At 39.9% G+C, this 18,436-nt stretch overlaps 1 protein-coding gene across 1 annotated transcript; it reads left to right on the forward strand.

Moving 5' to 3' along the window:
• Nucleotides 1–7,369: 7,369 nt before the first annotated feature.
• On the forward strand, nucleotides 7,370–10,941 carry LOC109936020 (caveolae-associated protein 4-like). The gene is made up of 2 exons (XM_020534634.2): nucleotides 7,370–7,783; nucleotides 9,902–10,941. Exons 1-2 carry the CDS (start codon nucleotides 7,370–7,372, stop codon nucleotides 10,532–10,534), a joined length of 1,047 nt encoding a protein of 348 aa, XP_020390223.1. The 3' UTR covers nucleotides 10,535–10,941.
• The last annotated feature ends 7,495 nt before the right edge of the window (nucleotides 10,942–18,436 follow it).

The raw sequence follows: 18,436 nt of genomic DNA on the forward strand, positions 1-18,436 counted from the left end.
GAAGCACCATCTTACAGAATCTCTTTTTTATTTTATTGCAAATTATCAATTTTCAAATATTTAATACTAGTGCTGAAATTCAGTTCAATGAGGTTGTGCTAGTTTATTCATAAACATAGTCCATAGCCTATAGTTTCACAATAAATATATTTCCTCTCTTTTAAAAGAAAGTAAGCACTGGTTTGACAGAAAATGCATTTTACTGCAGTAGATTGCAAGAACCTTCTCCCTTTAAAACCTAGATCATGACACTTCGTGGTTACTTCAGAAATATATCAATGAAGTAAAATCGAAGGGCTAACATTAAAGATGTTTTACCATAATGTCTCAGTAAAATGCTAACTTTTTTTAAGATCAGCAAATACAGTACACCCTTTATTTAAAATGTGTTTTCGTTTCACGCTGCAGAAAACTGAAAATGACACATACTTTAAAAACAGCCTAAACTCATGTCAGCTAGCACTCATGTCAGCAGGTTGTGAGATTAGGTTCCATTCCACAGATCTTAGCACTTAGTTTGAACTGCCACTTAAGAATAGTTGTGAAGGATTGCTACACTCACAGAGGTTGCATTTTTTTTCAATGAGTTCTTAAATTGATGGCCTTGTCTTTATCCTCAGGTAGCTGAATAGGATGCCATGGTATGATTTGAAGAGAAGGGGAATTCTTTACAATGTCAAGTCCTAACCAATGTTTAAATGTCTGGTTATATCTAAACATAAATGGTTAAATGTCATTTAAACAGTTATCTGTTAATTTATTTAATTGCTACCATATATATTTGAGTAATTGTTGATCTCTTGTCAAGATCGACTCCTGACTTTGGCCAAAAATCATTCATTTTTCATGCACCTCATATATAGGTTGACCTCCAACTTTTAACCTAAAACTCCAAAGCCTGTATTCACTACACATTCGTGACCGAAGTCAAACTCACAATAGTGCAAACCCAATTGGTAGAATCATAGAATAGCATATTATTGAAGGCAGTTAAGCAACTCCTCATATCTATGCACATACTTAGGTACCACTATTAGGGACAGGTCTGAGGAAATAAACTCCAACCTAGCAACTGATGGAAGAGGATAGATCTCAACCTCTCTAAAATGTTACTCGTGAAAAATATCAGCCCCCTACTTTATAATTAAGCATTGAGTCTTAGGAACTCAACTTATCTAAGACTACATATTCTCACAATTGAAAGGCATTTAAATATAGGTCCTTGCTGTGTACAAATTGGTTGCTGCAGTTCCTGCGTTACAACAGTGATCAGAATTATAAAATCATTCAGTGGCTGTAAAATGCTTTGGGATGTGCTGAGGTCATGAAAGGTGCTATAAAATGCAACTCTCTTTATTTCTTTTTTATCTGGATATTATTTTGTAAGGGTTTAATTTACAATAAAGATTATCATGGCAAATGTTATTGCTATGTATAAAATGATCAGAGATACACTATCTTTGGCCAGTCTCTGTCCTCAACAGTGGCCCTAACCTTTTAGTCCTTTGCTATTTCAATAAACCCTCTTGTTCTTATGCCAACATTTCTCTCCTAGTCCTGCTAAAGTGTTACAGTGAAGTTCAGTGCAAGCTGGAAGAACAACACTTCAGTTTCAACTTAGTCACTTGACAGCCTTCAGCACTAAATATTAAGTTCAGCACTTTCAGAGCACAGACACTGTCCTCCATTTTAATACCCAACCCCCATAACTTATTTACCTCTTGTTGCTCTTAGCAAGGCTGACCTATTTTCTTGTGTTCACACCTATCACAAACAACTCTTTTATGTCCCAGAATCACCATTTACTACAGCTAATGCTCCCTTTGTCTTCTGCTCTGGGCAACCTCACCATCTGTTCCACTTTTGTTTCCGCCCTTTGACAACACACAAAAATCAGTATTTTCCAACCCCTGGAAATCAAAACATGAATTCTGTTTCTCTTTCACGGATACTGCAGACCTACCTAGTTTCGTCAGCATTTTCTGTTTTTATATATACCTTCTTTGCTTGTTTTACTGTTGTCATTTTCAGACCATATTCCTTCTATTGCTTTAGGTATTTTCTTCATGGAATGCTATACTATAGAAAAAGACATATGGAATCATTTTTAATATTTAGACACTCTTTTGCCTTGCAGTTGAAGGGTTTTCTTATTTGAGTTTAAATTCTGTCTGTCTAGTCAGAAACAGTACATATCCACAATATATTCATGTCACACCAATGCCCAGCACAGAAGGCATCAGGTGAGGAATTTGGAGGACCAGGACAGCCAATGAAGGCTGGGTCAGTGCAGCTCTCTGATGGTCGTACCTTCAGGGTCATTCAGAGTTGACGCGACCAAATGCAAACAGCCTGCCCACCCCAAGCAGGCGGATGTTTGATGTATAAATTAAAGGCCCAGTTAGAGGTCATGTTTTTGTTGTCATTCAGATTTTGCTGAAGGCAGTGTGGTCCCCTTTCCTCACCACCCACCACCTGGAACATCACCACCTCCAAGCCACTCACCATCCTGACTTGGAAATATATCGCCGTTCCTTCACTGTCGCTGAGTCAAAATCCTGGAATTCCCTCCCTAATCGTTTGTGGGCCAACCTACAGCTGGTGGACTGCAGCAGTTCAAGAAGGCAGCTCACCACCACCTTCTCAAGGGCGACTAGGGATGGGCAAGAAATGCTGGCCCAGCCAGCGACGCCCACATCCCACAAAATGAATAGGAAAAAAAACAGTCCTACCCCTCCATGGGAAAATTAGCAGAAATTGGAGTCGGCCTCTATGCTACAGGCTGCAATCAGGTTTACAGGCCCCAGAGACCATCAAAGGTGGATGAGGCAAGGAAGGCAGCTTCTGCAGCCTCAAAGACCTTCCCAGAGGAGTTTGCCCTCCAACCCCTGACCCCATGAACTTCTAACTTTTTTAAACATATTATTTGGTGGCTCAAGGTCTCCAACATTCCTCAGCAGCCCCACATGTTTCAGTCGTGCTGCTGAGATGCCAAGCCTGTAATCAGGTCAAAAGCATAAGTAGCTTGCCATGGCTCTCCATTGTACGGTGGCCCCAAAAGTAGGCAGTTATGTTTGTAACCCACTTTTTTACCTCGACCTCAGGATCCTGGCACCACTGCATAAAGTATAGTCCGAACATTTACAAGGACGTTGCCGTGATTGGAGGGTTTGAGCGACTGGGCATGGCTGAATAGGCTGGGACTCTTGTTCTTGGAGCGTCAGAGGCGAGGGGTGACCTTATAGAGGTTTTATAAAATTATGTGGGGCATGGATAGGATGAATAGCCAAGGTCTTTTCTCCAGGGTAGGAGAATCCAAAACTAGAGGGCAGAGGTTTAAGGTGAGAGGGGAAAGATTTAAAGGGACCTAAGGGACAATTTTTTCACGCAGAGGGTGATGAGTATATGGAACGAGCTGCAAAAAGAAGTGGTGGAGATAGGTACAGTTACAACATTTAAAAGGCACCTGAATGGATACATGAACAGGAAGGGTTTAAGAGGTTTAAGAGTGATATAGACTAAATACTGGCAAATAGGACTAGATCAGTTTAGGATATCTGGTCAGAAGAGTCTGTCTTCCATACTGTATGACTCTATGATGCTTCATCATTGGGAAATATTGTCAATAATCTCTAAAGAATTTTGATTAAACATAATACTGCCTGCTACTAATGTTTAGTGATCATTTAGCCACTGTTAATTCTTATGTTATGTAAAACAGTAACTTGCATTCTTATAGCACCTTTTGACATAGAAAGTATCCCAAGTGGGTCTGGGAAGGAAAATAATTCAAAATTGTAACAACTGGCAGCCAATTTCAGTGGTCTCTTTCTCTGGATTGTTCACATCTAGATTTTAGGCACAGAATTCAATTCTTGACTCAGCAGTTTCTAATCATTGTCCTTCTGCTCTTCTGTTGTTTGATTTAGGATTAACTTAAACGTATTTAAAAATCTATTTTCAGAGAATATCCCTCTTTAAAATTTTCTGCTAATTTTGACAGCTCCATTCACAATGGATAAAAAATCTGACTACACCAAATTGAGATTTGCAGAAATGAGAAAATCTAACAGATTCCCCTGTGCAATCCATCTGAAACTCTTCTTATCTCAGGCTTTTGAAGCAGTTTGACATTTTAATGGTCCCTCTAGTGCTACAGCGAGAGTTATTTCAGCACCACTGAGTTTGCTGATTGGACCTGAAATGTTAACTCTGCTTTCTCTCCACAGAAGCTGACAGACCTGCTGAGTTTCTCCAGCAATTTCTGAATTTTGTTCCTAACTTGCGCTGTTCTTTTCCTCTTGATAGGACAAATCTTTCCAAAATAGAAAAATGGGATAAATATGGCAGGGTGCGGTTGTGTTTCAACTGAAAAAGGAGTCATCTATTGCTGAATAATCTACTTGTGTGCAGAAATTGGCGTCTGAAAGTAAAGGGCAATAATTTGCCCTCCGTGTCCTCACATTAGTGCCACTAGTCACACAGAAAGTTTCCTACTGGTGTGGGTGCCCTCTCAGTGCACACAAGTATCTCTGACCCTTGAGGTGGGACAGCACATAGTGACTTAAATGATTATTCCTCCTTATCACAGATTTGAACGCAAAAGAGCCCCAAAGGATACTCGTTGGCAGTTCAACTAGCATTGTGATTATCTGTTTAAATAATTCGTAGTATCACTCCCAGCAAAATAATGTAATTGATAATGCCATCATTGACAACAATAAGCTAATCGCTTCTTCAGTACTGTATGATTCTATAAATCAATGTTCTGAGATATGGGACAGCATTTAATGGAATCTGCCAAAGCAGGCATGATGGTGAGGGGACTGAGAGAATCCATCAGGAACATCCACTTCTCATCTTTGTATCTGGAAAACCTTTCTCAATTTAGTGGGAGATGGAGAAGGCTTAATGTTGGAATCTCGCCTCAATAGCCTGCCACTTGAGTGTAATTATCCCTAAATCACCAGGATTTATTGGAATTCAGTAGGACTTGCACAAGTCTCCAGCATCTGCTGAAAGTTGCCCAGAAATTCCTGTCAGATTGTCAATGCCTGGAAGGAGTTCCTCATTCGCAGGAATTCTGTGCCTGGTTGAGGGACCCAGTATCAAGAAAGGACCCCGCAGGAAGTCAGCCTTCTGATTTGCTATCGAATTTCCTCCCCCTTCCACTTAACTCCAGCCAGCAATCCACATCCAGGCCACACTCAGTTCTGCCTGAGGATCCATGGCCAATTCTTGCAGGACTGTATGGAATGCCATTAGTAGTCAGTGCTCCCAGTGACATCGTTGGTATTGGAGAGTACTTGGTGGGGTGAGATTTCTACCCAACCGGGAACTTGATTAGACAGAAAGCTAAACGCTATGCAATTAAGTGCCTGATTGCATTAAAATATGGTTGGGCTTTGAGTGCAAAAAGACATAATGTCCCCCATAGTTCCCCATCCAGTAATGGGACCCCGATCAATTCAGCTAAATTTCACTTCTTCAGAAAAAGCTTTGATCATGTTTCAAAATACAACTCTTTTGTCGGATTTCTTCCCCACACCTTGTCCAGAATAAAACAAAAATACTATTTATGACTAAATTTAACTTTAAAAGAAATTGAGTTCAGAAGACTTGAAATTAATCCTTGGGAACAAATTCACACAAATTCTTAATTTATTAAAGCATATGCAGCCACCTCCTTTATTGTTAGTTGTGTGTCAGGTCCAGTTTGCATTGGATGCAATTGACGTTTTTACATTAGTGTGAAGTGCTTCTGTGTGAGAATCAATCCAAAAACAATAATGTAGCTCAGAATACTGAGTGCATTGACACTGTGAGACGTCAGTCACCTTCCAGAGGAGAATAACACACTAATTTCAATTGTCACAAAGCATAAATCCAGCCCAAAACGCAAACTGAAATGTCTGGATGTTGAGTAAGGACTCTCCACAATTAAATGTGATAGCAATCATTGTCTAATAACTTGCTTCATCTGTGAAGAAGAGTCTCCTGCATGAGGAACTGAATGGTTACTGGTACCATGGTATCCTATTTAGGCATCAATCACTGTCTTCAGGGGAGGAGGGGAGCATAGAATTAATTACATCTACCTGTCCATAAATTTGCGTACTATTTTCAGCTACCTTTCCTTTTATTAAATTTCGCCAATAATCTGAAATTAAGCAGTGTGATCTAATTATTTCAGTGTTCTTCTGATCCTGATCCAAACAGAAACCATGTTGAAAAAAGTTTCAATACTTCCTTCTTTAATATCTAAAAGTATTACCTTAATCTACTCTTTACACATCTCATTCTACATGCGATAAATAGCTGTAACTTACTTGCCCACAGTGCCATGCTTCTCCTACTTAATGGTAAATTAGATTTGCTGTACAAATTCTTTTCCATAAAGTAATTTTTAATTTCTAACTCTCAAATGAGAATTTAGTGTAAATTTGTAATCATTGTCATTAAGTTTGAATTGCAGCCAGGTGGGTCAATGGAAGAGGATACAATGGGAATTAGACAAAGAGAAATATGTGCAGATCTGAATTGTATCATCAATCTGCTCAATAAGCCATCAATGGCTCAAATGGCATCACTTCCTTTAGATCTTTGAAGAAAGAGTGGAACCAAGGATTTTTGAGACTGATAAACAAGAGTGGGCAGGGAGTTACTTTTGAATGGTTTCGTAAATCTTTATCACGTAACACTTTGGTTGTGTGGGAATATTTATCCCCATTGTCCCTAGCTCCCCAACCTGCCTCTAACCTTGAAACTACACGGCAACATTATGTCCTTAATATTTAACTACATATGCAAGCTGATAAAAATTCAGCTTAAAAACCATGAAAATTGTTAAAAAACACAACACTGAAAGAAGCATGTTTGTGCGTTATTAAAATAGCAGTTTTGATTTCTGATGTGTGTATATCTGTGTTTGTTAAAACTCTGCCTAACAACACCTTGTTCTATAACTTATAATGATGACCAAAATAAAAAGGCAGCTATGCACTGCAGTTAAAAGAGCTGTAAGATGAGATTTCAGATTTTACTGGAGGCGGACAGCTGTTCAATCACCAGCGTGAGAGTCAAAAGGTATTTTCCACACTCAGGGTTAGAATCCATCTTCATGTACGTAAGCATTCAAGTAATTCAGGATGGATGCATGACAGCCGTACAAAATGGGTGGCTTCCAGAGGTAGGTGGAGTCACACACTGCCCTTTTAATCTTGGATCATCTGGGAGAATGGCTGGTTGATGAATCACTGCCAACACAGAGTTGAACACAGTATTGGTTCTGGCCCCTCTAGCCTACACTCACACAAAGTTCATGTTTTAAATTAGACACAAGAGGAGAGCTTTCTGAACCACCAGCAACATGGCTGAGGAACGAGTGTATTCAGACTCTAGCAACCTTGCTTTTGGTATAAATCCCACTGCTAGAGGTGAAGGGGAGGCTTCTCCACTTGACCCACTAACAGTATTAACTCTCCTGGAAAAAGTGGCCGGGATTGTTGACAGTGTTAATGAAACTCAGCGGAAAATGGAGCAACAGCAACTGGAAATAGAAAACACTGTTAAAGAGATACAAATCGATGTCGCAAAGCTTAATAAGGCTCACCTGACCACAGATACGACAGTCTCAAAGTTACTGGTGAAAACCCAGAAGATCAATGCTAATGTTAAAGATGTGAGACAACGACTGGATAAAACAAATGCTCAGGTCAAAAAAGTTGAAGGAAACCACCGTGAGCTGCTCAAAAGGAATAAATTCCGAGTGGTCATATTCCAGGTACGTTCCGTTTCAGATAATTTATACAGTTTAAACAAACTTTCTCAGAGTTTGTCTCGGTGTTAGATGTATGAAATATGGAGTAGTCATCACAGCTACTGAGCTAACTACTCTGAGTTCCAGTCTATCCAGCAAGGTATGTGTTAATGAAGTCAGTCTACAGCGTTTCTTTCAAAACAGGACACCTGTGAAATATTTTTTAAATCATACAATCGCCAAGCAATTCCTTTCCCCTCTTTTGCGTGCCACAGCTCTGAAGTTCAATAATTGCTTTTTAAATAAAATTGCTGAAACAACAAATCATTTTGGATTAACAGATGTAACTTCATACAACAGTGCAGTTGTATTAATATACCAGGAGGCTTTGTGCCATCTGCCTGGAGACCAGAGACACTGGAACAGCAACTGTTTGCTGGCCACCTGAAAACTAATACGCAGGCAGGGATACCATGTGTTTAACCGTCTGACTCACATCACTGGTTCCTTTTTGAAAGATCAGGGAGTGGAGTTTGTGTAAAGATGAATTCCTGAAAACATTTTAGAAATTTCACAATGTGACTGCCAATATTTTGCATAGACTATTGTAACGTAATTTACAATAATGGAACATGCTGCAGTCGCCATTTCTTTGGGAATTATTTTAACATGTTTATAGATAGCATGATAAGATGGATGTTCTCATATAGTGTGTACTGTGCTATCGCTTATCAAATGAATGCTAGATTTTTGCAGATTACCCTGCAAATGACTCTAGATACCTCAACATTGGTATAATTTACCTTCTGTCTGTTTTGGTGGCAGACAATTAAAGACCTATATTACATTTCAAAGAACTACAAGGGAATGGCTACAATCTTTGTTGTCCAATCCATTTAAATGTCTAAGTACATTTGTCAAAATAATTGATTTCCTGTGTAGTTTTCCCTTTCCTTGAATGCACTAATCCTTGGCTAATGCACCATTCCATGTGTCCCAATTGACCTCCGGCACTTCATCCAAATGTCTATTAGTCACACGCAAGCTTACCCACTCATTGTTGGCAGACTATTTAATGGCAGAGGTGATGGTGGAGGACATTATACATGATTATGATCGTGACCTCATATGTCCATATATCAGTAACTCCTGCAGGAGTTGAAATCAGTAGCAGGAGGTAATCCTGAAATAAAATCAGAAAACGCTAGAAACACTGGGCAGGTCTAGTAGCCTCTCCAGAGAGAGGAATAGAGATAACATTTCAGGTTAACGACCTTTCGTCAGAATCAGGCATCCCTGATTTTTTTCTTTCTGTAACCCAGGGCACAAAGACAAAAATTAATGAACTGACAACTACCTCTGTTCAACTAACCGTGTGCATTAGTGATCGAAACTTGTTGGAATATTCTTTACTGATAAATATCAAGTACTTATTGAATATTGTTGTTGTATGCCTAGGAGTGTTGGCGGCTGTTGGAGGGAGAGGTAGTTTCAGTACATTAAAACGTGGGAGTTAAAACAATTTACTTAGTATCTAATTCACTTGATCTAAAGTCTGTCTATGCCAAGCGAAGAGATGCAAATATATATATGTTTGCCCCATTTTGCAAGATTATCCAAGAATGCTATGATGAGGACCATTTAGTAACTTATAAAGTAATTATTTGAGTCCTGAAATTATACCTTGGGATGTTAGCTTACAGGCACTCAATCAGGGATTTCTCTCTCTACTTTTTAGTAGCAACATTAATAGCAGGAAGAATTTCAGCATTGGTACTGGAACACACTGACATATCAGTTTGGGACCCAGGGGGATTATTCTGTTTTATGAAGCAAGACTTGGATGAAAACATAAATTTTTTGAGGAAAATTAAACAGACAGCTCCAAAGAGATTGACAGTATAGCGATGTTATGATGAAATCCCTTAAAAGCAATTCACTGTTTCACTAAGAAGCTGTTAGAAAGTTAATTCATGGAGATATGCCAGAATTAATTTATGTTCAGATACAAGAGGAGAGAAAATGTAAGCTGCCTAAAAATATAATAATTTACTTTGCATGTGATTTTCATGTTGAAAAATATTGAAGAACATTCTACAGGATAGAAGTCCAGAATAAAAATTGCATTTTGTGCTTTCACAGGAAGAAAATCAAATGCCCTCCTCAGTTGTCTATAAAAACCTGCCTCACGAAGGGAATGCGGCAGCTGCAGAAGAAGAACACACTGCAACTGCTGCTACGCCACCACCAGACCTCTCCTCCGATGAAGAATTTGTTTATAATGAAGAAACTGCAAGTGCACGCCTCAGAAAATCAGGCATGAAGGGGGTGGATAGTATAAAGAAGGCTTTTTCAAAAGAAAACATGCAGAAAACCAAACAAAACTTTGGGAAGCAGATGAATCGGCTCAGTAACACAATAGTCCCTCCAGACCGGAGAGAGAAGATAAGGATTTCAGGAGAGAGAATCAAAAAGTCCATCGTTGATTCAAAACCATTTCATATGAATATAAAAAAGAAAAATGAAAGAAGTGGGGCAGAAGGACAAGAAGTAGCTGTCAAAGGTGTAGGAGAAAGTTCCAAGGGTGAGGTCACAGGTACAGAAGCAGCAAAGGAAGTGGACATACCAGGAGCTGTTGAAGTAGGTGAAGATAATCTCCCAGCAACGGTTACAAATATTGCGAATACAGAAACGGTTGTAGTAACCATGGAAAGAAAAAGTGATGAGGCAGTTCCTTCAGTGGCAGAAGTGAAGCAGAGTCCTGAGTTCAGCTAAAGAAAGACTTAAAGCTGCGTTACTTAATAGCCACAGAAAGAGCTAGTGTCAAAATTATGATGTTAATACATCTACAAAATGTTCCTGTATATCAAATCAGACTTGTTCAATGATTCAGATTCTTTTTTTTTTAATTTGGCCATATTTTTGATGAAGCATCACATTTGTGTACAAAGTGCCAGTCCTTTCACAACACCCTGCTAGCAGGCTGAACTGGACCTCAGACGACCGTGGATCAGTCCTCTGCACTTCTTGTGTCCCTGATATTTGTAGAAGTGGTTCCAGATGAATTGTGAAGGTTGGCAGGAGGTTTATTATCAAAAAAAAAACTAAAATGTGGGAAGGTTTTTGTTTTTAAGAATAGACCTTTGAAGAAGGACAGCATTTTTCAATTTTGTATTTGAATCTTGAAGTTTATATTGTTTTGAATTGGGCTGTTAAGTAGTACAGTTTTAATTCTTGTCAATCTCTCAGCTATCCTCACATAGTGTTTTCAGTATCGCTTTATGTCACATGTCAGGTAGCTGTGGAGGATGTTGAAAAAATAATCTTATTTCGTTGTTGTCACTATGGTAATTGAAACATCAAGTGATTGCTCCTCAGGCCTTAGAATAAATGAAATGAACAGATGCTGTATATTGGGCATATCATAGTGTAATATGTGGCATTAGATAAAAAAAATTATTCTCTAAAAGTCCTTGGAGATTTACTATATTCCATCCCACAGGGAAAATGTTATATCCTCTGTAAACATATTGCTGAGTGGTTTAGAAACATATTACTACAATCTAAATATGTTTCAAAACTCTATTTCTGCACAAACAAAATCAGAATGATTCAAATACTTGTTTATTTAGGCTATTTTACAAATTCTCTTTAATACAAATAATTAGCTAAAATGAGCATGTTTTTGAAGTGTGTATCCTGCGTATTCATATTTGTATCTTTAGTTTTCAAACTGAAATAGATGTGTCATTGTATATGTAAAATAGAGTGATTTAGTTTAATATTCTTTGGTGTACTTTTCATGTTGTCTCTCCCCAAGTGTTCTTTGTGGTGTGCATGGGCAAATTCTCAGTGATGACTGCAAGCACCAGAGCTACTTGTTTAGCTTTGGGGTGTTTCCAGTGTTATTTTTAGAAAGCATAAGTCATGCAGCTGGACATTCAAGTGAATAAAATACTTTTAGTTTGAGCAGATTATTATACTTCATGTATATTCATTAAGGGATTTAGTCCGTAAAATTGGGAGTCATGTAAGTTTATACATTTGCTTAAAATTCGGCATAGTTGACAAGTGCCTGAATTCATTTTTCAGCTTTCTTCCATTTAACCCCTCTTCTCCTGGAGGTAGTGACTCCTGTGAAGGTATTGTCCCATGGGCGCTGGAAGCCTTATGGCATTTAGGTTGAGTTGCAGTTCTGTACACGTGAGCTTGTACATCGAATGTTGGCAGGCAATTTGACTGGACAGAAGGGAATCACAATAAGCCCAATCCTGTTCCCACCCAATTGCCATGCAAGTAAACTTTCCAGCAGCAATCACTGGACAGTGAGCAGGAGCAGGAATCCTGGCCATTTTCCATTCCCTATCCTAGGGATGCTGAAGTAACCAAATAATAAACTGTTGTGCATTTAAACACTTGTCTTTCAGAATGACAGGAAATATTAGTTTAAATTTGTCATATTTTCTTCCTTTCAACTCTCTTTGTCTGACCTTTTAAGTCTTATTTTTTATTGAAGTCTTTATGCTCATGCTACACATTAGACCCAAGTTAAATGATGAACAGTTATCCACTGTTTCCTATCCTTGTGGGGAAATGTCTACTGAAGACTTCCTGAGGGAAACTTCACTGAATGGGGGCTTCAAGTACGAAACTGCCTTGTCCATGTATGATGACATTGGTACCTTAATATATTATATCTCCAAGTTCAAAATAATTTATGAGCCATATTTGGTACACTGTAGTTCTTGTATCACAGTACAATCGATTTTTTGCATCAGACATTTGCCGCATGTTGTACTTAAATTACTGTGTATTGACTAATTACAACAAGCATTCACAGTCGACCATCATGATATAAGCTGTGGACAGGCCCCAAAGGATTAGTGCAGAAAAATTATAAGGTGTGCAGATTATCTCTTTTTAAATGGTCTGGTCCATTTGTATATGTGTCAGAAGAACTTACTGAGATAAAGGTACAGAATCATCATTTAATTTATGTTTAGTTAGTCCTCGGCTGCTACTAACTGTTCGATCGTAGAAGTAAGGTTTGTAATCTGTAACCACATTGTCAAAGCACAGTAGCTACACATTGTCAATAGTGGCAACAACATACAGGTTCCTACGCTTGGGAGCTGGTTCAAAAAGTTGAAAATGTAGGACACTATTTAGAATGTTGCTGGAACAGTAAAAACGAGAGAAAATGTGGATAAAATGCTGAAAACACAATGGGGGAAATAATAAGATGTATAGCGTATGTGAAAGTAAAATGGAAAAACAAAGAGGTGAGATTGTAGCAAAAAAGCAAAAAAAGTGATAAAACATAACATTTAATTATATGAGAATTTGAATAGAGAAAGGAAGGAAAGCAGGATTTTATTTAACTTTAGAGAAATAGATTTTCATTTGAGAGAGAGCCGTACATGTGATGTGCAGGTACAGAGATGTTGAGGCTAGTGTAGTTTATGTCTGTGTACAATTCATTATTTTAAACCCATTCCTTCCCTGAATCTAAAGATAGAAAAACATGGTTCAGGGTTGATGTCATGTTCAAAGATTTTCATGTGTAATGTTGCATATAGATATAATTGGGTTCCTGCTGAATAAATGTTAAAAAAACACCCTCACATTTACTTTGCATTTTTGCATGTTAGTTAAGCATTGTTACTTTCATAAACACCAATATACCAAACATCAAGGAATCAGAGACAGCAGCTTCCAAAGTCCTGCAGCTATACACGTTATACTACAGACTTTGATCGATTTACACATGTTAGCACTGGCTCTGAAAGTCAGATCTGCTACAACAAGAAATTAACTTAGAAGTGGGACACGGAACAAAATGTTACAGCGATCTGTCGTTTTATTGTAATCAGCAGGATTTCTCACAGGAGAATAATGACTAGAGGGAAGATGAGAAAAATCTGGTGTGAACTGGAAATACCTGGTAAGATTTGACAAAAGCAAATTTCAAGTGTTAGTAAAGCATAATACAATTCTTCTATCCTTTTCCACTATTTTATCTAACAATGCTTTATGAAGTAACATAGCAAATGAAAAATATTTTAATGCTCTTCATTATATTTATTGATGACATGATTGGAGATGGATATTAAGTAGTTCTCTGGAGGAATGCATTTGATTGCCTTATTGCCTTCTTATTATTGGTATTTGGTGTTTATAGTTTGTGTTTTTTTGGTTTTGGATGCAATTTCTGTACATTAACTCAATAAAGAAAACGTACAATTTGATTGTCTTGGCTATTGAAGATTGTTACTTTTATTTATCACTGTCTGATTTTGTTCATTAATAGAAAAGATTAAACACTAAATTCTGACATGTTGAGTGTAACTTTGTTACTTCACACAGAGAATCTAACAAGTTTGAGGTTTCAGTTTACATGCTGGGTGATTAATCTGGGATCTGGGTGGGAGGGATTGGGAGGGGTGGCAGGGGGCAGGAGTTGTTGGTGGTTTGGTGTATTCTCCCAATTTGATTCCATACCTTTGGAAGAAAGTCAGTGGAAATCCCATTTTAGGAAGTAGTGGCATAGTGGCAATGTCACTGGACTAGCAATCCAGAACCCAGGCCAATGCTCTGTGAACATGGATTTAAATCTCACCATGGAAAATGGTGACAATTGAATTCAATAACAAAAATCTGGAACATAGAGCTGACCTAATGGAGAATGTGTAACCATTGTCAATTGTTGTAAAAAACCATCTGGTTCACAGTTGTCCTTTAGGGAAGGAAATTGGCTACTCTCACTTGTGGCCTACATGTGACTGCAAACCCAAAGCAATGTGTTTGACTCTTAAATGCCCTCTGGGCAATTAGGATGGGTACTAAAGTATGCAAAATGTACTCTGGGTGGGGGATTTCAATGCCCACCACCAAGAGTGGCCCGGCAGCAGTACTATTGATCGAGCTGGTTGGGTCCTAAAGGACATAGCTGTTAGACTGGGTCTGCGGCAGGTGGTGAGGGAACCAACAAGAGGGAAGAAACATACTTGACCTCATCCCTACTAATCTGCCAGCTGCAGTTGCATCTGTCCATGACAGTATCAGCAAGAGTGGAGACAAAGTCCAGCCCTCACACTGAGAATACCTTCCATCGTGTTGTTTGGCACTATCACCGTGCTAAATGGGATGGACTTAGAGCAGATCTGGCAAGTCAAACACAAACAAAAACAGAAGTTGCTGGAAAAGCTCAGCAGGTCTGGCAGCACCTGCGAAGAGAAATCAGAGTTAACGTTTCAGGTCCAGTGACCCAACTCCACATTGAACATCCATGAGGCGCTGTGGGCCGTCAACAGCAGCAGAATTGTACTCCAGTACAATCTGTAACCTCATGGCCCAAAATATCCTCCACACAGTCTTTACCATCAAGACAGGGGATCAACCCTGGTTCAATGGACAGTGCGGGAGGGCATGCAAGGAGCAGCACCAGGCAGACCCCAAAAATGAGGTATCAACCTGGTGAAGCCACCAAACTAGACTACTTGCACACCAAACAGCGAAAGCAGCAAGTGATAGACAGAGATAAGTGATCCCACAACCAACGGATCAGATCTAAGCTCTGCAGTCCTGCCACATCCAGTTTTGAATGGTGGTGGACAATTATATAACTCACTGGAGGAGGAGACTTCACAAATATCCCCATCCTCGATGATGCAAGAGCCCAGCGCATCAGTGCAAAAGATAAGGCTGAAGCATTCGTAGCAATCTTCAGCCAGAAATGCTGAGTGGATAATCCATCTCTGCACTCTCCAGTGCTCCCCACAGCACAGATAAGAGTCTTCAGCCAATTTGATTCACTGTACGTGATATCAAGAAACGTTTGGAGACACTGGATACTACAAAAGTTAAGGGGCCTGACAACATTCCGGCAATAGTACTGAAGACTTGTGCTCCTGAACTTGCTGCTTCCCTAGCCAAGCTGTTCCAATACAGTTATAACACTAGTATATACCTGACAATGTGAAAAATTGCCCAAGTATGTCCTGTACACAAAAAGCAGGATAAATCCAACTGGGCCATTTTCTGTCCTATCAGTCTACTCTTAATCATCAAAGTGACAGAAGGTGTCATCAACAGTGCTATAAAGCAGCATCTGCTCAGCAATAACCTGTTCAGTGATGCCCAGTTTGGGTTCCACCAGGGCCACTCAGCTCCTGACCTCATTATAGCCTTAGTTCAAACATGGACAAAAGAGCTGAATTCCAGAGGTGAGGTGAGAGTGACAGTCCTTCACATCAAGGCTGCATTTGACCGACTGTAGCGCCAAGGAGCCCTAGCAAAACTGGAATCAATGGGTATCAGGGGCAAACTCTCTGCTGGTCAGAGTCCCACCTGGCACATAGGAAGATGATTGTGTTTGTTGGAAGTCAGTTTTCTCAGTTCCAGGATGTCTCTGCTGGAGTTCCTCAGGATATTGTTGTAGCCCCAAACATCTTCAGCTGCTTCATCGATGACCTTTCCTCCATCAAAAAGTCAGAGTTGGGGATGCTTGCTGATGATTGCACAATGTTCAGCACCATTCGTGATTTCTCAAATACTGAAACAGTCCGTGTTCAAATACAACAAGACCAGGACAATATCCGGGCTTGGGCTGACAAGTGGCAAGTGACATTCACACCACACAAATGCCAGGCTATGACCATCACCAATAAGAGACAATCTAACCACTGCCCCTTGACATTTAATGGTGTTACCATCACTGAATCCCCCACTATCATCATCCTGGGGTTACCATTGACCAGAAACCCAACTGCACTCACCACATTAACACAGTGGCTACAAGAGCAGGCCAGAAGCTGGGAATACTGTGACGAGTAACTCACCTCCTGACTCCTCAAAGCCTGTCCATCATCTACAAGGCACAAGTCAGGAGTGTGATGGAATACTCCCCACTTGCCTGGATAGGTGCAGATCCAAGAATATTTGAGAAGCTTGACACCATCCAGGACAACGCAGCCCACTTGATTGGCACTACATCCACAAGAATCCACTCCCTCCACCACTGACTCTCAGTAGCAGCAGTGTGTACTTTCTACAAGATGCACTGCAGAAATTCACCAAAGATCCTCAGACAGCACCTTCCAAACCCACGACCACTTCCATCTGGAAGGACAAGGGCAGCAGACATGTGGGAACACCATCACCTCCAAGTTCCCCTCCAAGTCACTCACCATCCTGTCTTGGAAATATATCACCATTCCTTTACTGTCGCTGGGTCAATATCCCGGAATTCCCTCCCTAAGCGCTTGGTGGGTCAACTTACAGCATGTGAACCGCAGTAGTTCAAGAAGGCAGCTCCCCACCACCTTCTCAAGGGCAACCAGGGACAGACAATAAATGTTGGGATGTCAATAACCCATGAGTGAATTTAAAAAAGCTCAAGCAGCTTGAGGTCTCCCAGGTTGGGGATTGGACACGGAGGGAGCTTAATTCAAAGGACCTGGTGCCTGATTGAGGGACATTGCAAAGAGGAGACAGGTCTCTGAGATTCCCCACTTCACCCATCCATCCCCAGCAACCTCACTTTGTGAAATCCCTTCCCCATCCAAGACCTTGGGTCCAGGCCACTCCATGATCCTGGTTCTCCAGTGGGTATCATTCCTGCAGCAGACACTGCCTCCCAAGTGGCACTGTTGTTCACTAGAGCTGCCAATTTCTGGTTGGCTGGCAGCTATTGGTGGAGGTTTAACTCCCTGTCTCCAGGGTCCTGATCGCATGGAATTATTGCCATTGATCTCTTAACTGCCTATTGATGTACAACACTGTTAGGCCTTACCAAAAAAGGCATTAGAGGTCTCTCATAATCTCTCCAGCTGGTGGTCAAGACTGCTACCACCTTAATAAAACTCCCGCTAAAGAACACATCCCAAAGCACCATCAGCTGAAGGCAGATATGTGGAAGTTGAAAAGTTATTGTCACAAATCAACACAGATCAGACAACTAATGGATCAGACCAAAGTGCTTCAGGCCAAATCCAGCTGTAAGTCGTTATGAATAATTAAACAAAACTAACATAAGGCTATTCCAGGAATATTTCCATCCTCGATCATGGCAGTCACCAGCAAAAAAAAAACTGAAGCATTTGCCAGAAATAAATTTCGATCAAACATTCTGAGTCAGTGATCTACCTCAATCTCTTCCTGAAGTGCCCACCATCACAGAAACCAATCTTTGGCTACTTCGATTCACTCCACATGATATTAGATAACGTTGAGTGCAATGATACAGCAAAATTCATGGACTCAGGTACCATTCTCAAATAATATTGAAGACCTGTGCTCCAGAACTAGCTGTGCGTCAGGCTAAACTGTTGCACAACAGCTACAACACTGCATTTTCCTGACAAAGTGGATCATTGTCTAGGCATGTCCTGACCACAAGAAGCAAGACATATCCAAACTGGGCAAAAATCATTCCATCAGTCTATTCTCAATCATCAGTAAAGTGATGGAACGTGTCCTTGATGGTGCTATCAAGCAGGATTTAATCATCAGTTAACCATTAACTAATGCTTTATCTTGCCATCAACTTTCCCAACAGGTTCACTAACACAAAATTGTCAGCTTACTTGTCTGACATCCATCAATGAGCAGAAATTTCCAACTAACAAATGGATCTACAATAGTGGAGACCCAAGATGTATTTCATTTGGTCCCTGA

Source organism: Rhincodon typus, chromosome 2 (assembly GCF_021869965.1).
Source record: "Rhincodon typus isolate 14 chromosome 2, sRhiTyp1.1, whole genome shotgun sequence".
Taxonomy (NCBI): domain Eukaryota; kingdom Metazoa; phylum Chordata; class Chondrichthyes; order Orectolobiformes; family Rhincodontidae; genus Rhincodon; species Rhincodon typus.

Coding starts and splice junctions, on each gene's coding strand:
- LOC109936020 (XM_020534634.2), top strand. CDS start 7,370: ATGGCTGAGGAACGAGTGTATTCAGACTCTAGCAACCTTGCTTTTGGT. Junction 7,784..9,901: donor TCCGAGTGGTCATATTCCAG/GTACGTTCCGTT, acceptor GTGCTTTCACAG/GAAGAAAATCAAATGCCCTC.